General features: G+C 37.0%; 1 protein-coding gene across 6 annotated transcripts in view; it reads right to left on the reverse strand.

Annotated features, from left to right (window-relative positions):
- The window catches only part of CERKL (ceramide kinase-like), a 201,187-nt gene that overhangs the window by 97,655 nt on the left and 79,024 nt on the right, over positions 1-24,508 (reverse strand). For all 6 annotated transcript variants that reach the window (XM_006864012.1, XM_006864010.1, XM_006864014.1 and 3 more), the window contains exon 2: positions 19,943-20,182. In XM_006864012.1, the coding sequence (XP_006864074.1) occupies positions 19,943-20,182 (240 nt within the window). The remainder of the gene's footprint in view (positions 1-19,942; positions 20,183-24,508) is intronic.

Here is a 24,508-nt window from a genome sequence, read left to right on the forward strand (position 1 = left end):
TTGAAAGTGCCATGGGCTGCCAAAGAACCAATAGATCCATTTTGGAAGACGTGAAGCCAGAATGCTCCTTGGAGGCCAGGATGACCAAACTTCATCTCTCATACCTCGGACATATTGTCAGGAGGGACCAGTCACTGGAGAAGGAAATCATGTTTGGTAAGGTGGAGGGTCAGAGAAAAAGAAGACTTCCAACGAGATGGATTGGCCAATTGGCAGCATCAATGGATTCAAGCATGGCAACAGTAATGAGGTTAGCCCAGGATTGGACAATGTTTCATTCTGCTGTGCATAAGGTCGCTATGGGTCGGTACAAATTCGATGGCTTAACAAGAACTACAACAACAATAACAGTTTCAGAGCAATTTTTTTTTTTAATACAAGAATATCATAAATTTTGAAGACATAATTGAAATAGAAAATATTCATGTTGCAACCCCTCATTAAATAATTAGTTTAGACAGGAATAATTGATGTAGGCCAAAACCAATGGGTAAAAGATTTATGCAGAACAGTACATTGTACTGGTAGCTAAGTAATACTTCAAATATGAACTACTAGTTTCAAGTTGAAACATTACAATAGAGAGATGATATTGCCATCTCCTTGACTCAATCTTACTTTCATTAATAACAGGATAGTCAGATACTAAGGAGGTCTGATAGCATAGTGGTTATGAATCGGGCTGTGAACCACAAGGTCAGCAGTTTGAAACTGTCAGCTGTTCAGCAGGAGAAAGATGAGGCTTTCTGCTCCCGTAAAGATTTACAGCCTCAGAAACACTATGCAGGATTGCTATAAGTTGGAACAGACTCCATGGCATATAACCACCACCAGTCAGATATTATGTACTACCTGGAATAATGAAATATGAATGACACAGATTCACTTATGATATTTTTTTCCTAAAATGTCCAACTTTAGATTGCAAGTTTGTTTTTTAGGAAATGCAGGGACTAGAAGAATAAGCTAAATGATGTCAGCGAGAGGCAATCAGATGGTGGTTTAGCAGTTCCACTCAATGTGTGATCTTTAAAACGCCAGCACCAACTTCATCTGACATCTTACTATAAAGTGCATATTCTAAAGTCCCACCTTTGTTTTTAAGTGTCATTGAGTGGGTTTAGATTCATAGCAACCCTGTATAAAGTTTCCAAGGCTGTACTGCAGTATGGGCAAAATATTGAATGATGCAGAAAGCATCAAAAGACGATGGAAGAAACACACAGTCACTGTACCAAAAAGAAATGGTCAATGTTCAGCCATCTCAAGAGGTAGTATATGGGCTGAGTTTGACCACATTCCATAGACTCCTGTTGACCTGGAGATGAGAGAGAGAAGAGGAAGGACTTGTTGGTCTGAAGTATGGTGAGACCTGGGGACTCCTGAGCCCAAGGACAAGTGCATGGCCACAGAGGGCTAGTGTAGCAAAGTGTTTGGTTTGTTGAATGTAAAACTGATAGTCTGCTCTGTAAACCTTCATTCAATTCACAATGAATTTTTTTTTTTCAATATAGCTACAAAAGCATAAAAACATTCATTAAATAAAAATATTAAAATGTGAAGCTATTATTACATAACCTTTATTGAGAGCTACATACTTCTGAAAGTTGTGTTTTCATCTCTTAAACGCTTCCTCAAAGAACTCTGTGCTCCTCCTTTTGTATGGTGAACTGTGTACACCATACAAAAATGGTTTGGCATCCTCCAGGAACCTGGAGTCTTGATATGGTGCTGTAGGGTAAGCAAAGGACTGCTAGCCACAAGGTCAGCCATTCAAACCCACCAATCACTGCTCAGAAACCCTATACTGTGTCGCTATGTGTCAGAACTGACTTGATGGCACTTAACAACAACAGGGACACAAATCATGTTCCTTTTCAATGTGATTTCAGTTTCGGGAGCAAAAAAGACGTCTGACAGGGCAAGGTCAGGATTATAGGGTGGATGAGTTAAGGCTACCCAATGAAATTCTCACAGGATAGTCATTTTTACCTTGAAGAATGAGCAAGTTCAATGTCATGATAGAAAAAATTCTTCTGTGTAATATTCCTGGCCTATATCTCACCAATGCTGTTTTCAGTTTTCTTAAAACTTTTTCCTAATAAGCCTCCACGATTATCCTGTGTCCTTCAAGAAAATCTGTCAAAATCACCCCTTTGAAATCCCAGGATATAGCTACCATAAACTTCTGAGTTGACCTCTCTGCCTTGGATTGAAATGTCCAAGCAGATACCCTCAGGACCCACTATTGTGATTGGATCTTTTTTATCGATGGCAACCTAATAAAACTAAGACAAGTGTATTACTGAGAGAAATTTGTCTGCCGCTACCTTCTGATCACAAACACATGCTTAAATATGATTTGTTTGATATCACCCCATATATATGTGAACTGGGACCCTAGTAGCAATACTTTTTTATTTTCCTTAGTATATTGAATTAATTGTCCTTTTGAAAACAAAACCAAAAAAGTAAATGAAATGATAAAACTGAAATATCCATTGCATAAAAGAAAACAAAGATCAACACTGTAAAATAATTATTTAAGCAAATAGATTTGTTTGTTTTTTATTGCTGTTTTTAAATTACTGTGGTCAATGTAAACACCGTTATTTACTACTAAAATATAACCACAAGTTAAATACTTAATAAAGAATGCAAATTTTTGAAAGTAAGATTTTTTTGATAGATATCTACATTCTTTGAAGGAAACATTTAGCATGAAAAATCTGACCACTATCTTGATGCTGGAAAGTTACGCTTTTAAAAAATGAAAACTAAATGCTAACTATTTCATACCCACTGTCTATAGCTGCACTTAAAATCAGTATAAAAATCATATTGACAACCAGTGAAATCTTTTCTAAATTAAGTTTTATAGCTACAATGAAAATAAACACTGACTCTTTGCTCAGATTTAAAATGATACCATTTGCCTTCCAGAAACAAATCATCAGTTACAAACAATCATACAGAGGGCCTGAAAGAAACAGTCTTTCGTCTATAGGACACTCATTTGTTTAAAAAGCAACCTTGAGTGCCTTGTCCTGGGTTTGGACTCAGGGTGCTGCCTCCTCACCCCACTGGACACTTGTGCTTTATCTTACAAGAGAAAGGAAAATGCAAAACAGTGGGTGCTGAGGAAATGGCACTGGTAAATGAAGATGAAGTCCAGACCAAATTCACAAGTGGCAACTGCCAAATGATTTGGTAAACATAGCTTCTGAAAATAAAACTAAACAAAAGAACTAAAGAAAAGCATTTGAGGACTTCGAAAACCAGGTTGGGAAAGTAAGAGATGACAAAGACATTTAAGTATTAAGAAAACACACATGTCAGCCAATCCTCAGCATAATAAATAAGTAAAGGATAGTTTATTAGTGAGAAAATAGGCAGGCAAACCCTAACCCTCTTAACAATATATCATTTCAATTTAATAGAAAATATATATATATACTGTAAGGATTTACATAAAACCACTAGCTACAAAAACTATAAAAAGCAATCTTAGCATGTGACAACACAAAGCATCAGCCATGACCTTACTCGTTCCTCAATCAATGATGACAAACTATTTAATATTTAAAAAAAAAACTATTTTGAAATACATAAATTGCCTGAACTCCTTGAAAAGAAATAAATCTCAAAGCAGTGATTATCATTTTTTTTATAACTTCAGAATAGTGTAAGGATCCTCCCCAAAAATAAATAATCCAATATTAAAATACATTCAACATTAATATGCAAGGGACGTGGGTCTCAGTCCTTGGGTAACTTCTCAATTCATACTCTAGAGGGTAGACCTTTTTAGCACACCAGTTTGAAATGAAGCAGCAATGTAAAACAGAATAGCCAACTGTTCCTCTGTTAGTAACAAATGTGCTAATATGTACTAGTTTAAACTTGATCTATCAGTGAGTCAATGAACCATGAAGGGTGGGGGTTAATCAGGGTGTTCTCCAAACAAAAGCTCTTGAGAGCAGCAGGGACGCCACTCCCAGACGCACATCTGTGCTGTTTTGAGTGCAACATGATGGGATGGCTTGGTGTTTATCAATGTTAAGAATCCAGAACCTTGTCATATTCTTGTGTATATCCACAACTAATTCAACACATACACACACACACATTTTTGCAAATATAAAATATAAAAAGACAAGATTTTAAAACTCAGTTATTCAAAATTCGCAAAAGCTATTAATATTAAACTATGCCCAGTTAATGTGTAACAGTGATGGTAAAACATTTCACACATAGGTCCTGACAACTTAGCATTTAGATCTCACAGAATCAGACATAATTTACATTTGGCAATTTCTACTAAAATGCATTACTTTCAATTTATTGTGAGTGAAGGTTTATTAATGCTCATCTTTACATACAACAGGTGAAAATAATGCTAATGCTAAAATCTACTAAAGGTAATAAACAAGCCCAGGAACTTCTACATTCACATGCAATCCGTCAATGTAAACATAGCTCTATTTCAAAACAACTGAAATTGACTGAACAGCAATTAGGGGAAACAATCACCTGCTTCCAAGAATAATCATCTCAATACTTTAGAATTTCAATAATAAAGGAGCCAAAGCTAGTTAGATTGAGGGAGCAAAGTGAATAAACACAGAGGAAAGCATAGAGAAGAAGAAAGAATATTTAGTCAACACAAATCATTCATTTATTTTACTAAACTTTAATAGTAATAATGCCATAACTTATTTTTATTCATTTTGGAAGATGCTACAGAATAAACCAATTTCACTCTATTGCTTTTTCCAACTGAAAATCCAGATTGAAAACAATGTATGTTACTAATTCGAGGAAAGTTTTTTTTTCTTCTTTTTCTTCATTTTCCCTTCTCTGCTTGAAGGCATGTAGTTCATCTCCTTGGTTTGGTACTGTAGCATAAACACTGGCCTGCTAACTACAAGGTTGGCTGTTCAAACCCATCAGCCAATTTTACAAATGAGAAAAATTGAAACATAGATGTTTAGTCATTTCTTTGAGGTCATACTATCTGATGGAGCCAGAATTTGAACCTAGACAGTCTGCATCAGAACCCATAATCTTGTACATTACGGGATAAATAGGTAGATATTAATCTATTTCCAGTAGTGAGATAGTCTCAGAGTGGTTAACTGAAATGTTATGTTATGTTTTGTTATGTTATGTTAAGTGCCATCTAGTCAGCCCCCAGCGAGATGGATTGGCAAAGTGGCAGCATCAATGGGCTCAAGTGTGGCAACTATAGTGAGGTTGGCCCAGGGTGGGGCAGTGTTTCATTCTACTATGCATAAGGTCACTATGAATCAGTACCAACTCAATGGCACCTAACAACAACAAAAACAAGTCAGTTCTGACTCAGTGACCCTGTATAAGGTTTCCCAGGAGTGGCTGTTGGGTTTGGTGACCTTGTATTGGTTTTCTGAGAAGTGGAGGGTGGGTTTAAATTACCGACCTTGTGGTTAGCAGTCCAGTGCTTATCCTACAGCACAATATCAGAACTCCTGACTTTAAGTTGTTGTTGTTAAGTGTTGTAGAGTCAGTTCTGACCCATAGTGACCCTGTATAGGGTTTCCAAGGAGTGGAGGGTGGGTTTAAACCACCGACCTTGTGGTTAGCAGTCCAGTGCTTATCCTACAGCACAATACCAGAACTTCTGACTTCAAGTTTGTTATTGTTTAGTGTTGTAGAGTCGGTACTGACCCATATTGATCCTGTATAGGGTTTCCAAGGAGCAGATGGTGAGCTTGAACTGCCGATCTTGAGGATCAAACTGACTTTGCAGTCTAGCTCACTAACCCACAGCACCATACCAGGACTCCAAGTAGAGAAGGGAAAAGGAAGGAAACTTAAATACGATTAATTATTAAAGGACCAAATCAGGGCTAGAATTTTCCATTCTAATCTAGAGCCGGAGTCTTCATGTGGTGCTGTAGGATAAGCACTGGTCTGCTAACCATAAGGTTGGTAGTTTAAACCCATCAGCCACTCCTCAAAACATCCTATGCAGGGTTGCTATATATTGGAATCAACTTGACAGCATTTAATAACAACAACAATCTAGAGGCCACAACATAGGCCCACATTTATTTGTGGCACAAACTGCTAGGGAATCTAATTAGCCAATATTTAAATAATGCTGTTGCTGTTAAATGCCTTTGAGCTAGGTCTCATGAATAGCAACCTTGTATAGGGTTTCCTAGAAGCAGCTGCTGAGTTTGAGCCACTGACTCTGTGGTTCAAACCGACCTTGCAGTTCAGTGCTTATCCTTTAGCATCACGCCAAGTCTTTTCAATACTATTAGCCTGCATTATACATAACGATGATATATGTTTACAGAAACCTAACAAATCAGTAGAAGACAACAGAGGAAATGTTCTGATAAAGACTGCATCCAATTAACACTGTCTAGTGTTTTCCGTTTTGGAAGACTATGGTAACTGTCTGAAATTCAAATCTCTCCACACAATCTCTCAAACCATAAGACCAGTCGAGAAGCCAAGCAAAAGCACACTTGGTCCAAGCATCAGCATACATGAAGACACAGAATACCACAATTTCAAATTACCTGTAAGGAAGGAAATAAATGCTAGCAGAGCTACCACTAGATCTCCACTCATGACTGTAATTCCATGAGTTCAGAGGAAGTGCATCTCAAAACATTGAAATAAACAAGAAAGAGAGTAGATGATTGCAGTAAAACAAAACAAAACCATCAATAACAGGAAGAGAAAGGTCAACACTAGTGTTAAAATATTGTTAAGTGCCGTTGAGTCTGCCCCAACCCAGAGTGACCCTGTATAGGGTTTCTGAGGAGAGGCTGGAGAGCTTGAACCACCAACCTTGTGGTTCAAATCGATTTTGCAGCCCAGCATATTAACACACAGTGCCACACCAGGAGTCCAGTGCTACAATACTGAACAAAGATCTGAGACTTGGTATTCACAACAATGGCTAGAGGAAATAGCTGGAAAATGAGTGGGACCAAAGATGGCAGACTTGGAGAACCATGGCTTCTTGGAGAGTAGAAGATAAATATGGAAGATGTGGTGTTCTTAGAGATACTGTGGTGAAGGGAAAGAAAAACAAAGGGAGAAAATAAATGATCCTGCAAAAATAGATAATAAATAAGTCATACAAATCCCTCTCCTTCACCACCACAACTATTGTCAATAATGATGATTTCACTATACTGACAGAAGACAGTGACTTAAACTAGGAACCTTGACCACAAATTGTATAAGGGTAGGGAAGAAAAAAACAAACAAACAAAAACAGCTCCATACAAACTACTTTAGGGAGAAAATAAGAAGTGCGTACAGTACAGGTGATAAAAATCTAAAATCTAGATAAAATGAAAAACTTCTTAGGAAAATACAGTTTACACAAGTTAACCAAATAAATTAAATAGATCAATATTTACAAAAGAAATAGAAAAAAAACAGGTTTTACCATTTACCCTACAGGAAAGCACTGCAGAAAAATTGGATCATAGGAGGATTCGTTAAATCTTTAAAGGACAAATTACTCCAATGCTACAAAATTGTTTCAGAACATAGAAAATACCCTCCAAACACTTTGAATAAAGCAAGGATAGCATTGATAGATAAACCTGATGAAAACCACAAAGCACAACATCCAACAAAATATTCTCTCAAGATAAGATGAATGAATGAACACTTCAATTAGTGTCTCATCTTCCAGAAATTCTTCAACCTGCATGGCCCATTGATGATATTTTTTTCCAGTACCACCACAGACTTTTAAAATCTACTTAAAGTGGAGTCTTGGTGTGGCACCGTAGGATAAGCACTCAACTTCAAGGTCAGTTTGGACTGCAAGGCCGGTGGTTCAGACTCACTAGCTACTCCTTGGAAACCCTATACAGGGTCACTATGAGTCGGAACTGACTGGCATTTAACAACAACAAATACAAGCAGTCAGTTAAACTTTGCCATTCAAGAAGTAGAAACTTTGTTTTTCTACTTTAAAAACAAAGATTAAGGTTTTAAATCTTTCGATTAGTAGACAATGTGGTGTAGTGAAAAGTGGATGGATTTTAGAAAGTACTTAATAACATGCACTTGAATTTTTTTCTATTACTTTGTAGTTATGTAACCCAGGACAAATTGATAAATCTTTCAGAGTTCCATGGTGGATATTACAGAAAAAAAGAGCGAAAAAAAAAATTGGCCATAGGGTCGAGATCAAAATTAATTGTGCTGGTATATGTTAAAAGCAGAGGACCCCTGATAGCATAGTGGCTACGCCCTGAGCTGCTAACTGAAAGGTCAGTGGATCAAATCTACCAACGTCTTTTCTGCTCCCATAAAGATTTTCAGCCTCAGAAATCCTAAGCAGAGTGAGAACAGACCCTATGGCACACCACCACCATCATGTTAAAAGCAGTTAGAAAAATACCTAACACATAATAGGCAAACAATATATTCAGTTTACTTCATCAATGCAATGAGGTAGTCACTGCTAGATGTCAGAAACAATCATGTTGTTTGTTGTTAAATGCCGTGGAATTGGTTCTGGCTCATAGTGACCCTGTATAGTGTTTCCGAGGAGCATTTATTGAGTACTTACTATATTTGAAACCCTTTTCCCACTGCTAAACAATCTCTGTGTCCCCAACAGCCTTCATTCTAGTAAGCCACTACATATGTAAGCCAACAATTAGAATATAAGTGATAATGTGTTCTAATAGAAGTATGCAAAGTATCTGATTTTGCTATATGATTCATTCCGCTTCATGGGGGATTTTCTGGCTTGTGCCAAGACCTGAACTGCCAACTAAACATTAATGGGAAAATAAGAAGTGAGGGACAGTCCAAACAATAGGAACAACATGTGGGAAGGCATTCAGTACAAGGAAACATGGACTTTCATTAGACAGAGAAAATCAGGAACCGAACCATACAAATATGCCTCACTTTGGCCCATCTCTTCTATAATTCATTGGAAAAAGAACTAAGGTGTGTAGCTAGTAGAAACAAAATATGCTCTTTTTCAAAACACAAATTTTCTACTTTAGGTATTTTTTTCAACTATGAAAGCAAACAAACAAAAAAACATGTTATCTCTTTAGTGATGAAAATGAGAAAAAAAATGTTGATTTGGCAAATGTTTATTACAAGGCTACAGCATGAAGTCGTTACATATATTCAACTACCTGCCTCAAATAGTAACAAATATATTTATATAAGTTTACAATCAAATTCCTGGAGTTACATATAATATCTACATAAGTACCACACAATTTCATCACCATTAGTGCTAGCTTAATGAATACCAGGGGGCTTAATAATAATCTGTCAATATAAACTATTATGTATTTGCTACTTATTCATACTGTGACAATGCTGCTTTATTATTTCTTACTTCATTTCTTTCCAGTAAAAGTTTTTAAATGACAATCCATTTTACACTCATCTGAGGACTGATTCAACTTTTAATCTTCTCCTGTAGATTATAGTGTTTGCATTTTTCTTGTTTTTGTTAGGTGTTGTAGAGTTATCCAACTCAGAGTGACCCCATGTATGACAGAATGAAACACTGCCAGTCCCATGCCATTCTCACAATCATTGCTATGTTTAAGCCCATTGTTTCAGTCACAGTGTTGATTCATCTCATTGAGGGTCTTCTTTTCAGTGAGCCTCCACTTACTGAGGAGCTCTGGTAGCATAGTGGTTACGAATCGGGCTGTGAACCTTGAGGTCAGCAGTACGAAATTACCAGTTGTTCTGCGGGAGAAAGATGAGGCTTTCTGCTCCTATAAAGATTTACAGCCTCAGAAACCCTGTACAGGGTCACTATGAGTCAGAACCGACACCATGGCACATAACCAACCAACCACTTACCAAGCACGTTGCCCTTCTTGAGGGAATGTGTCTTCTTGTTGGGTGTTGCTGAATTGGCTCTAACTCAAAGAGACCCTGAAAAGGGTTTACAAGAATGGTGCTAACCTTATGGTTAGCAGTCCAGTGCTTATCCTACAGTACCATACAATGTCTAATAACCAGTCACAAACCAGTGTGTTAATATGTGCATTAATGCAACACTGTAGGATAAGCACTTGACTGCAAGGTCAGTTTGAACTGTAAGATCAGTGGGTCAAACTCATGAGCCACATCTCAGAAACCCTTTATAGGGTCACTATGAGTCAGAAAGGACTCCATGGCACTTAACAACAACAACAACAACAAAAAGAAATGTATGCCATCTTTTTCATAGTTCATGCTCAATTCATGTCAAGACATTTAAGAAATCTATTTATAATGATGGTAGTCATGATGAGGAATATTTTAGCAATGAGAAATGTATTAAATGATTATTACTCATCCTAAACACTGCCTGCCCCTAAAGTCTGGAGTACTGACTATCATATTGTGGGAAGAATACTATAGAGGAACAATTCTCAAATAAGATGATGTAGCCATATCCTACCAAGAAAAGTGCTTGATGTCCTTTCTTCAGGATAGGCTTTAAAATATACAGTCACTATAATATATTTAGGAAGTATTGAAGAACATACAACAGAGCGGGTGGGCAAGAACACATTAGTTAAGGGTTGGCACAAAAAGTCACTACCATCAAATAATTTCTGACTCACAGAGACCTTTTATAAGGTATCTGAGGCTGTAAATCTTCGTGGGAGCAGAAAGCTTCATCTTTCTTCCAAGGATTGACTAGTGGATTTAAACTGTTGACCTTGCAGCTAGCAGTCCAGTGTTTACTTTACAGCACTTTAAAGGTTTCTTATGTGGCACAAAGTAAATGCTTAAGACATGCCAGTTACTATCAATGGGTTTTTAAATTTTTGAATAATTGTCTCCCCATTTATCAATAAAGAAAGATAGATAGGTTAACTAATTTACTTAACAGCATGAAAACTTCATTCAACATTTGACAGGAAATACCTAGAGAAATTCTCATTCAGTATTCTGATTCTAATTGTCTAAGATCTGACAAAGCATAGCCAAATTATTTTTTTCTAGAGATAAATTTAGTTAAACAAAAGATAGTTGAAAGGGTTTCTTTATTTGTGATAGGATTTGTAACATACCAGAAATAATGAAAATAAACAGCACTTTTAACTCTACTCTCAAGATATTCTGTCAATGACTGAAGTAGGAATATAATTTTCTACTAAAGACAGCCATTAACTGTTTTTAAATATCATTATAATCAATTACTTGCAAAAAAAAAAAAAAATACTCCTCCCATAGGATAAAAATGCTGCGCCTTGCGTCACTCATTCAATTATGAAGATTATTAATATGAAGATTGCCTTCATCTGAAAGGGTAATGGCTATGATTTCGAGCTGATACTGACAAGAAAAGAAGTGTGAAAGGACACATTAGCCTTTGACTCTTTCAGCCTTACCAGGGTTTCTGGACCAGTCTCATAGTAGCCTTCTTGGAAACTAAGTGGTAACTTCAGAAATGAGGATTAGTTAACTTTTAAGAATATTAAACATAACAACCAGCATATAGAACATTCTTCCACCTATAATTAACCCCTGCAAAGGCACCCTTGGTAAGTGTCTAGTGCCAGCTCTTACTCATTAAATCAAAAGTGTGTTGTTCAAATTCTTTGTCACTGTAGTTTTTGACCTGGAAACACATTAGAATCATTGAGGAAATTTCTAGAAGATACCTATCCAGACCTATTAAACCAGAGTTTGGGCATGCATTCTCAGACTCGGGAACTGCAAATCCTAAGAAGGATCAATAGTTTTAAAATGAGTTTCACAAATACATTTATCATAGAAAGCCACTATCCTTGTAGAGAGCATCCTATTCTTACACATTTTCAATTTCGCTTTATGTTTGTTCATTTTAAATGAACGTCTTTCATATTCGCTGCTCATTCTGTCATGCATCGTTCTTAGGATCTAATGCCACAGTATGTTATGCTATAGATCCTTACTCATGATGACGTTTTTACATTGCTAATTTCTGGAATAGTTTAAAATGTCAAACTGGTAGCCTCTAGGTTCAAGATTGTCACTTTTCCTATTCTTTCATTAAGTAAATTTTACATGGTAACTATATTTCCTACATTATTGTTTTCAGTAACAAATATGATGAATTTGAAATTTTGGTTTAAGAGGATCTTCTTTTAATATATTGATATCCAAAGAATATCAATTAAAATACCAATTAAAAGAAGAACCTCTTAAACCAAAATTTCAACTATATAATATAGATAATGTTTGAATATATTGATGTTCTTTGAAAGGAGTCCTGGTGTGGCACTGTGGGTTAATGCGCTAGACTGTAAAGTCAGTTTGAACTGCGAGGTTGGCAGTTTAAGCTCACCAGTTGCTCCCTGGAAATCCTATACACGGTCGCTATGCGTCAGAACTCACTGGATGGCACTTAGCAACAACAACATTCTTTGAAAAGTTTAGTAGGAGCCCTTCAGAATTAAATTTAATTAGTTTAATTTTATACTTTTCTCCTGAATATCTTGCTCATACACCAGTGAAGATTTCAAGAGAGAAAAAATACTTAGTTGTGAAATAAAGTTGTTTTTTAACTCAGTTTTGATCCTTGGTTTGATCAAATATATTTTAAATTGGAAATCTATTTTAAGACATATCTCTATAAAATTTAAATAAATATTTGTTTAACAAGTGCTGTTGTTGTTAGTGCCATTGAGTTGGTTCTGGTTCAGAATGACCCTATACAGTGTTTCTGAAGCTGTAAATCTTTATGAAAGCAGAAAGTCTTTCTCCTGAGGAGAGGCTGCTGGGGTTGAACTACTGAGTTTGTGATTAGCGATCCAGCGCTTGCCCTGCAGCATGTATATCTGAATAGGTTCAAACTCACCAGCTGCTCCTTGGAAACCCTATACAGGTCGTGATGAGTTAGAACTGGCTCAATGGCACTTACAACAACAACAATAATAGATACTATGAGATTCCGGAATGCCTGGAGGTGAGAAAGCTGTGGCAGACAATGATATACTACTTGATTATCATTCTTATGAATGATGAAACCAGGGTTTTTCAAATGTTTTCATTTTTAAAAAGTTGTTCAAATAATATCTCATGCAGAATTACTAAACATAAAATATAAAGAAGGAGCTACACTGACTCCTGAGTGAGTGGCAGATCCCAGGGAATGAGATGGCAACACCCTTAGAGTCCAGTTTGAAACCACTACAGGAGACTGACATCGTATCATGTTTGCTGGACACAGCATCCCACATGTGATTGGACTTCAATATTAACATGTCAATGAACAATTTGTTTTCAACCCATTTCCATATTTAATCTATTTTACAGTTTAAAGTATTCAAAAGTGACATGTGTAATTTTCTTCTCCAACTCTATTGGACACAAAAATCTTAAATCACTTTGTTGTTGTTGTTGTTAAGTGGCCGTCGAGTCGGTTCCGATCCATAGAGACCCTGTACAGGGTTTCCGAGGGTGTAAATCTTTACGGGAGTAGAAAGCCTCATCTTTCTCCCGTGGAGCGGCTGGTAGTTTTGAACCGCTGACCTTAAGGTTCGCAACCCAATTCGTAACCACTACGCTACCAGAGCTCCTTAACATACTTCAAATGAAACACTTCCCATTTTTCAGGCATAAATTCCTTGCAGAAAATAACTTGTCCCTAAGTAGACAAGTGTTGCCAACTGAAAAAGTGCACGACCAAATGCCTGAAGCTTTTCATGCTTTTGACAAGTAACAACCACGTTTAAAAAAATAATCATTACAATATTAATTTTTAGTTTATTTTTCCTTGTAAGAACATCACGTGGCACCATATCCAATAAAAGTTGCACGTCATTCTTCTCTAGTAAGAAAAATTATGCCTAATTCATCGTAAAACAATTGATAATATAGCTTGGACAAAACAAAAACAAAAATATATTTTATCATGATTTTCTTACACAAGATGGCATAAATGCTAAAAAAAATAATATTTTATGAATCCATGGTTTTTACTATCAAAGAGGACATTTTATGAAGAACAACATGATTATCACATGGGACATAGATTTGATGATTTGGGCAAACTAGAAAAAATTACTCATCTTAAGAACAAAAATCAGGTATTTAAGTATTTTTTTCTACTTTCTTCATTTTTCATAGTTAAAAACTGACAGAGGGAATCGAAATAGAATAGACTACAATATAAGGACAAAATGTGTTAAATAAATCTGGCTTATTTCTTCTAGTTTTCTACTTCATTAAATTCCTGGTGTGATAAGCAATGGACCAAAATGTCAGTTTGAATCAAAACGTTGGAGGTTCAAAGTCACCAGCCACTCCTGGAAAATTCTATACAAAACACTCAATAGCACTTAACAATAACAACAACAACAATAACTTCATTAAATTAACATTTATAAATGAAACAGAAAAGCATGACTTTTGAAGTAACTCAACCGTGTGTTAATTTGTTGATTATCTCTGGGTAACACTAAACCAGAAAGATATTTACCTGTGCTTTATTGACCACACAAAGGCTTTCCATTATATGGATCATGATAAGCTATGGACAGCACTGGGGAGAATGGGACTTCCAAACACTTAATTGTGCTCATGAGGAACCTATACATAGACCAAGAGACAGCTGTTTGAATAGAATGGGGGAACAATGAGTGGTTTAAAATTAGGAAAGGTGTGCATCAGGGTTGTATTTTTTCACCATAGGTATTCAATCTGTATGCTGAGCACATTATCCTAGAAGCTAGATTATATGAAGAAAAATGAGGCATCAGGATGGGAGGAAGACTCATTAACAAACTGTGATATGCAGATGATACAACCTTACCTGATGAAAGCAAGAAGACTTAAAATATTAACGATGAAGATCAAAGACCACAGCCTTCGGTATGGGTTACAGCTCAAAGAAAACAAAATGAAGGAATCAAAAATCCTCACCATTGGACCAATAAATAGCATCACGATAAATGGAGAAAAGATTGAAATTGTCAGACTTCATTTTGCTCAGATCAACCATTAACACTCATGGAAGCAACAGTCAAGAAATCAAATGACATATTTCATTAGGCAAATCTGTTGCACAAGATTTCTTTAAAGTGTTAAAGAGCAAAGATGTCAGTTTGAGGACTAAGGTGCATCTGATGCAGCCATGACATTTTCAATAACCTCATATGCATGTGAAAGTTGGACAGTGAATAAGGAAGACCATAGAGGAATTGATGCCTTTGAACTATGGTGTTGGAGGAGACTATTAAAAGTACCATGGACTGCCAAAAGAACAAACCAATCTGTGTTGGAAGAAATACAGCCAGGATACTCCCTGGAAGCTAGGATGGCCAGATATTGTCTCTCATAATTCAGACATATTATCAGGAAGAACCAGTCCTTGGAGAAGGATATCATGTTTGGTAAAATGGAGGGTCGGAGAAGAAGAGGAAGATCCCCAATGAGATGGACTTGCACAGTGGCAGCAGCGACAGGCTCAAAGGCAGCAATGATTGTGAGGTTAGCACAGGACCGGGCAGTGTTTCATTCTGCTGTGCACAGGGTCGCTATGAGTCTGCCAACGCAATGGCACCTAACACCACCAACAACAACACTAAACCTTACAAATTGTTGTTGTTAAGGGCAGGTGAGTTAGTTCAGACTCATAACAACCCCAGTTTGAGTTTCCAAGGAGCAGCTGGTGAGTTTGAACTGCCAACTATGCAGTTAGCACACCATTACTTAAGTATAGCAACAAAATGCAATAATACTATGCTGCAAGAGGAGTCTTTGGTGGTGCAGTGAGTTAAGTGTTAGGCTGATAACTTACGTATTGGGAGGTTGGTAGTTCAAATCTGTCAGCTGCTATGCAGGAGCAAGATGAAGTTGTCTGCTCCCAGTCTTGTAAACCCTATGGAGTCCTGGTGTGGCACCGTAGGATAAGCACTCAACTTCAAGGCCATTTTGAACAACAGGGTCGTGGTAAACTCACCAGCCGTTCCTTGGAAACCCTCTACAGGGTAGCTATGAGTCAGAAATGACTCAATGACACTTAACAACAGAATCAGCCAAACGATATGAAGCAGTTCTACGCTGACCTAAAGGTCACTATGAGTCACAATTGACTTAATGACAATGGAGTGGGTCTTCTATTTTCTTTCTTCTGGTATTGTCTTCCCCTTCTCTTTAAATATATATTCATCTTCTCAAGAATCTATATTTAGCTCTCTCTATTTTTTTAACTTCATATTACTTCTAAGTTTTCATCTTCTCCCATTGTATCAAGGAGTCCTGTGATGCGATGTTTAATGCACTTGGTTGCTAGCTGAAAAGTTGTGGTTTGAACTCACCAACTGCTCCATGGGAGAAAGATACGACACTTTCTGTAAAGACTATAGCCTTGGAATCAATGGCAACAGGCTTTTTCCTCATCCTATCAGTAATTCTCAAAAACACAAGAGTACTGAATGTTTCCAACTGGATTAGATAATATAGCTGAGGCATGTCTAGAACAGAACATCTTTCCTTCACATAAACTAGTGTTTTGATTTTACTGGCTCTGTAGGATAAGCACTGGACTATGAAACACAAGGTCGGTAGTTCGGCATTTCAAACCCACCTGCTGCTCCTCAGAAACTCTATGGAATCCTGGTGTGGTGGTGGAGGATCAACACTGGACTGAGAACCACAAGGTTGGCAGTTCAAAACCACCAGCTGCTCCTTGGAAACTCTATGCTCTATAGTTGGAATCAACTCAACAGCACTTAACAATATACATCTATAACATTACCATTTTCTAGAAGACTTGGTTTTTATCTTTTATCTTTTATTTCCACTGCCTTCTGTCAAGTCTCTGCTCTCCAACTAGTTCAACTTGTGTCACATCCCTCAGTTCCAAGTGCCCTATTACCTAAGGGGTGCTATGCTTTGTCCTTCTTATGGGGTACCCACCAGAAATCCTATGTTTTATAGTTTAGACATTCTAGAGGAAAAAATGAGTTCAGCCCCCTAAAGAACTTGCAATGCACCATTTCTAAAATACCTAGCCAGAAGTAAGGATGGCAAGACTTCAACCCTTGTTCTTAGAAATGTCAGGTGGGACCAGACCATGCAGAAGGATGACATGCTTGGTAAAGTAGATGTCATTATAAAGAGGACAACTGCAACAAGGTGAATTGACACAGTGACAGCAACAATGGTCTTAAACATAACACATAGGACCAGGCTGTGTTTTGTTCTGTTGTGCATAGGGTCACTATAAATCAAAGCCAACTCATGGTACTGAACAACTAACAATAAGAAACTCAAATATGCAGAAATTGGATCATACCTTAATTGAATAAAAATATTACACTAACATAGCTAGCATATACACACATGATATTGAAAGGCTGTGTAGATTTATCTTTATATCACAGGTATAAAAAATTAGAAAAGGCCATTTAACTTATTTTACCACAATGGCTATGTACATATTTAAGTTTGAAAAATTAGGATTTCTGAATTAAATAACCAATGATTTTTACTCCTTATCAGTTGGTTCATATCTTCATTGCTCTCCTTCATAAATTTATAACCCAATGAATTTTCTTGTCTGTCTCTCAGAGCAAGTATGTTCTGGGTTGGATTTACACTGCATTCATTTTTGTATACCCAGCACTTGGTACAGTGTCTTATACAAATTGGCTGTTGTCTGATAGTTGAAAACTTGTGACTTTTCCATTACTGGATGGGGAAGGGGAGTGAGAAGCTGCTAAGAAATTGGATTGTAAAAGGACTTAACTGATGTTCACCTAAAATTAGACATAATTCAAAACATTTATTATTATTATTAATTCTATTACAACACTTGTATCAGTTTACTTCTTTGGCAATTACACTCAAAACCTCATATATTTGAGAATTACCTTTTCCGCATTTTAGTGATGATAATTTGTGGGTTTCTTAAGAATTAGTCACATCTTATCCACTTTTCCAGTTCAAAATACAAATGCGCATATTTGAAAGTGCCTTTAATATCTAAACTATACAAAATTATAATTGTCAGACGAATGAGACAAAAAGATCAATCAGCTGAGGTTTTTCATATCTTTTTCAACTTCTAAACAGAAAATAAAAGGGGGGAGGAGTATAAAATAGTTCGGCAGGAAAAAAATGTCCTGTTTGCTGCCTAAAGACAAAATGCAAAATAAATCACTGGAAAATATTTTTTACTGTTTTGCCATTAAACCCAGTTAAAACCAAGGTCTTTGAACTTAGAGCAGGGATTTTAAAACTCAATTGTAAGACTTTTGTATCTTCATTATGTACACTTAGATGCATCACTCCTTAAACTTATTCCAAGTGGGCTACATATACAAATTATTTGGGTGGGTAATTTTTTTTTTTTTTTAAATTTGGGGAACTAGTAAACAATCACTGCACACACACAAAAAAGCACATTCCCAGAAGATGATAACATAAAACAAGTTGTTTATTCATCTCTGTAGTTTGCCTAGATTTTAGCCATATATCACACCTGAATATCATTCACAGAGCTGAATAAATACTTGAACCTTATTTTGTTTGTTTGTTTGTTGTTTTGTTTTTGACAAGTTCCTCTAAGGAGTTCCTCTCCTTCTATAAAATTGCTTTTCCTAAATTGAACCATGTTAGTTTGTTTTCTGCTTACTTGTTTTTGGTTTTATGGGATAGGTTTTATTGTGAAAGTTGATTCTTCCATCACTCAGTAAACCCCTTTGTAAATCCTATGGGAGAAGGCTTTCTCAGACCTTCAATGCAAAGAAGAGCCTAAGTGAATGACATATTCTTATATTATAGCTCTTGTAAGTCTTACAAGTAACTAATCATGCCAAGAAATTGAATTCAACAAAAATTATTCATTCTTAGTCTATGTTGAATTTTTTTTCTCTCTCTTCTGAAGTGAACTTAACATAATGACATGGTGACAGACGCACTGCTAAACTGGAATATTCTTCGTTAAAATGATATTCTCTATGCTCTGAGAGAGAAGAACTGTGGTCTCCTTGAGTACCTGCCATCCCTATAAAAATTCAGCTCTCCTAGAAAGGTTTACAGAGGCTAACAAGGCAGTGTGGGGTCACTTCAACAGAGAGTCCCAGTTTTAATGCAGCGCCACTTCTGCTCCTCTTCTATGGGCACACCCTTACCGGCTGCGTCTTTTGGATCAGCCTGGGTCTTCCTGATCAATGGTTCTGAACCTGGAACTTTCTAATATCACTGTATTCCTGCTCTTTGGTTCCTGTCTTAGTCTCAACCACACCAGCTTCCTCTGACCTGATCAGATTAAATGCAAAGCAAGATGATTGGCAAGTTTATGAGGATAACAATCAATCCTGTAAGTTGGTGTAACTTTATTGAGCCTAGAAAACTTCTAGGAATCCAAATTACATTGCATTTATACCTATGCATTTTATTTAGTATGTAAAATGTAAAGACTATTTAGAAATTTCAGATGCACTGAATTCATTAGGAACTATGTGAGGAGGCTTCCAAAATGTTGTGGAATAATGGAATTAAAAGATAATCAAAATTTTCCACAGATTTTTGGAAATATGTTCTCTTTTCTTTGGATATTGACTATAAAAAAAAAATCCAACCTGAAGTATACAATTCTTAATTGCAGAATATAAATCAAAGTCCTTTTAAAGATTATCTTCGCAAAATGGTTATTCTCAGATTGCCCAGGTCCTATATACATTTGTCATCAATATGTGGGTGGAAGCAAAGCAAATGTCAATATAAGCTCAAAACAGAAATTAATGGAAAGTTAAATAGACTTCAAAACCACCCTTCATCAGCTCTGAAGTTAAAATTCATGTTACTTTATATTGTCCAAGCTCGTTCAAGAAAGTAGTAAGCCAATGGGTGCTTTTACTTACAATTATGACATCATGGTTAGATTCATAAACTACATCAACAAAACCAGTCTCATTATTAATTCCCATAATGGAATACTTACCTGCCAAAATTTTCTTGAACTGTATAAACCATAAGTCACAGTGGTCTTCACTCAGATTAATAAGATCAATGGTAGAATCCTTCAATTTATTTTGTTCCTTTCTCAAGCATATGAAGAGTGTGATTCCTAGTAAAGTGCCGCCTTCTTGATTAGAAAAACAACGGCGTTTCAGTTTCACAGAGAATATGTCTTTGAGTTCAATAAACTCTTCTTTACGTAGCAAATCAAACTTGGGATCACCTAAAAAGAAATTTAAATTTGCAGTCAAAATTATTGTGTTATACCTTAAATTGTTGAATATTAGTAAAAATTCCCTCCAAATCTTCCATCATTTGTAATTTTACTAAATGATCTTTACGTCAGTCTCTGGATGAGATGGAGAAGAAAGAAAATAAAATGAAACCTATTTTCCCAACAATTAAGAATAGAATAAATGGAATTGAATTCCTGCTACACAAGGCTATGGGCACTCCAAATCTAAGGATATTACATGTATGGAAATGTCAAAGAACATAAACAAAGCAATGCCTCAATAAAATTAAATTAGTATTATACTAGAGGTTACAATGGTATTATTTGGGACAGAATAGAGAAATATAAGTACATATAGAGTTTACTAACAGAAGTGAATTGAAGAGACTAGATAAAGGAGAAATGCATTCTTAGAAAAAAACACATGTATAAAAATAAGTAGAAGTGAGATTATTGTCTAGAGAAACTATTATTAATTTCTGCCATCCTAGAAAGAAGGATCTACCTGAATCCTACCACAATGTTGTGTTTGTGCTGCAAACACACCTATAAATGTGGTGGAGTATGTTGCTGTTTTTCAGTGCCATCGAGTCCATTCTGATTCAGCAACCCTATATAGAGTTTCCAAGAAGTGACTTGTGGATTTGAACCACCTATCTTGTGGTTAGCAGTCCAGTGCTTATCTATAGCATCACATTATACCAAGGGCAAAATGATGAAAACTTGTTAGCTATTACCAAACACCTTGAAGCAATGAGTTGCTGGGCCTGTGGGCTCAGGACCAGAGTCTCAAGAGATACTATGGTCAATTGGCATAACATAATCCACCGAAACAATATTCTACATCCTATCAGTATTGGACTGTGAACCACAAGTTTTGAAGTTCAAACCCATCAGCTGCTCCTCGAAAAACCTATGCAGGGTCTCCATAAGTAGGAGCCAATTCAACAGCAATTAACAACAACTTTGGTGAGTTGTTGTTGTTGTCAAATGCCATCGAGTAGATTCCAACTCATAGTGACCCTGTATAGAATTTCCAAGGAGCAGCTGGTGAGCTTGAACCACCGACCTTGCAGTTCAAATGACTTTGCAGTCTGGCACATTAACCCACAGCTCCACACCAGGACTCCTAGTGAGATGCAATTATTGGTTTCTCTGTACGCGGATGAAAAAAGAAAGATAAAAATTGAAGATGCTTGGAATCAATTAGACCAGAGGACTAATGGAACATATGAACATCAGTATCCAGGAGCCTGAGACCGTAGCTACCAACTACTCTTAAAGGGTTCACATAAGTAGGAAAAGGATAGAATAGGGGAAACTGTGAGGGGGGGAACTCAAAATTATAAAAAAGACTGGACTTATTGGTCAGAAAGGGACTGGAGGAACCTAAGACTATGGCCCTCAACCATCCTTCAGGTTTGAAACAGAACTTACCCTCATGGCCCAATTTTCATCCAAGCAGTAGGTAGGTATGTAGGAAGGACATCCACACTAATAAAGTAAACTTACTGTGGAATATTGGAAACCATTCATGATCAAAAGGGCAACATTTATCTAAGGACAAAGTTCAGCAGGGTTGAGAATGGGGGTGAATGTAAATAAGAACCACAGGAAGGAAGTGGGTTAACTGTTGTTACATGAATGGTAGTGCAATCATTGAGATCTAACAAAGTTTATGATTTGTTGAATGTAAAAGTGATCTGCTCTGTAAACCTTCACTTGATTCACAATAAAAAGCTTCAGGGAAAAAAATGAATGGCTAGTAATGCAGAAAAATAGTAACCAGTAATACTCCATTAAAAAATATGTACATAGGTATAGAATGTGTGTATGTCATTTGTATATGCTGTTTTTCAGTTTCCAGGATAATTTACTCAAGGAAAGAATCTTTAACTAGGAAATAATTATATACTTGTGAAATTTTAAATAAAATATTCATGATGTGGATGAGAGGGATAATATTTGAACAGCTTTATGAGTGTTCCTGGTGTGTTGCTGTGGGTTAATGCACTGGACTGCAAACTTGGTTTGAACTGCAAGGTCGATGGTTCAAATGTACCAGCCTCTCCTTGAAAACCCTAAACAGGGTTGCTATGGGTCAGAACTGACTTGATAGCACTTAGCAACAACAATGAGAAAAAAAAAGTACATTTGTGGTGCTGTGGGATAACACTGGTGTGGCACTGTGGGTTAATGCGCCAGACTGCAAAGCCATTTGAAATGCAAGGTCGGTGGTTCAAGCTCACCAGCTGCTCCTCAGAAACCCTATACAGTGTCACTATGGGTTAGAACCAACTCGACGGCACTTCACAACAACAACAACAGGATAACACTGGGCTGCTAACCACAAAGTTGGTAGTTAGAGCCCAACAACCACTCCTTGAAAATCCTATACAGGGTCACCATGAGTCAGACAACAATGAGGAAAAAAATAAAGCAGCAGAAGTGACTAAAACAAATCATTTCTGTTGGCATACATGCTCAAAAACTACCACAAACCACCACTATGATAGTAGTGAACTGCAAGGTGGGCAATTCAAGCTCACCAGCTGCTCCTCGGAAACCCTATACAGGGTTGCTATGTGTTGGAAATAGCACTTAACAAAAACAACTAGTAAATTAAGTATATACATCTAGTTTGCATTTTATACTTTTCCAGTTACTAGGAAGGGGGCAAAAAAAAAAAAAAAAGACTTCCAAAACTCTGGCTCTGTCCAACATAGATTAACAGAGACTTGGTTTACCTTCCACCTAAAACAACCTTAAATAAATAAATAACGTGAAATATATGAAATGTCAGTTTTCAGACATTAACCATTACCTAGTGAATGACACATGATGACCCCCATCGGTACAGAATAGAACTGCTCCTTAGTGTTTTCAGCAGGGTTTCAAACTGGTCCTTCCCAGTTCATTTATGACCAATGAAGCCAAACCAAAACAGAGCCAGATTTATAAAATTTGTTATTGTTAAGTGCCATCAAGTTGATTCCAACCTATAGGAAATCAATTAATTGATTTGATGAACTTGACCTATACTTATGGATGTAGTAGCTCCAGATACCAAACCCTGTACAGGGTTTCCCAGGAGCAGCTGGTGAGTTTGAAATGCCAGCCTTGTGGTTCACAGTCCAGTGCTGATCCTTCAGTGCCACACCAGGAGTCGTTATAAAACATGTTGTTGTTGTTAAGTGCTGTTGAGTTGGTTTCGGCCCATAATGACCCTATGGAGGGTTTCCGAGGAGTGACTGATGAGCTTGAACTACCTGTCTCCTGCTACAGGGTCTAGTCAGGAATCTCCTGAAAAGGCTCATCACACCTCTTCTGAGTCTCCCATTCCTGGATTTCGACCCATAACTTTCCCATTCCAGTTATCATTCAGTATATCCACATTTTACAAATTGAGATCTATTCCAATTATACTGCATTGACCATGAGAGGACAGGTTCAAACGAACTCAGAGTCTGACTTCAACTCAGTGACCTTTAGGAAACAGATCCCCAGACATGTCTTCTAAGGCACCTCTGGGTGGCTTCAAATCATCACTCTTTTGGCTAGTAGTTGAGTATTTAACCTAAGGAAACTAACAACAAGCACAGAGCAGCTTTCACCAGAGGGGAAATAAACCTATGAATGTCCCAGTCAACAGCCTGCAAAGGGTTTCCAGGCCACAGCGCAGGTAGAGGAATCCTGCCTGAGTCTGGCGTTCTCTCTGATTTGAGGAGAAACTGGGAATCCAGAAAGGCCAAGATGCCTTGTTCACAGGGCAAATTAATGGAAATGAGAGGTCTATACAGAGAAGGAAGATATGAGATCTGCAAGAGGTCCACTTTTGCCTGGGAAAGAACCATGCAAAAACATTATCATTCATTGACCTAGCCATGGAGGGCCAAGGCTGAGAGTGAAGCATCCAGCTGATATGACGCATAAGAATGCCCAAACTTGATGACCAGAGCTGAAACACAGAAAAATAAAGAAATTTGATAAAGAAAGCAAGTGTAAATTGCTACAATTTGATGAACTTGACCTATACTTATGGATGTAGTAGCTCTACACCAAGCAAGAGGGAAGGAGTCTTTACATCAAGGATCAAGCCTATCCCTTAGGTATACAGGGTTGATAGAGACAGGCACATTAGACATTGGTTACCTAAAATGGGGTAGGGGCTATAAAGGCACAAAGTGGTTGATTTACAAGTTTTCAAGAGGGAGTTTAGTTTTAGAGTGTGTGGAGTCCTGGTGTGGCTTGTGGGTTAATGCGCCAGACTGCAAAGCCATTTGAACTGCAGGGGTGGCAGTTCAAGCTCACCAG

Source organism: Chrysochloris asiatica, unplaced genomic scaffold, assembly GCF_000296735.1.
Source record: "Chrysochloris asiatica unplaced genomic scaffold, ChrAsi1.0 scaffold00059, whole genome shotgun sequence".
NCBI lineage: Eukaryota > Metazoa > Chordata > Mammalia > Afrosoricida > Chrysochloridae > Chrysochloris > Chrysochloris asiatica.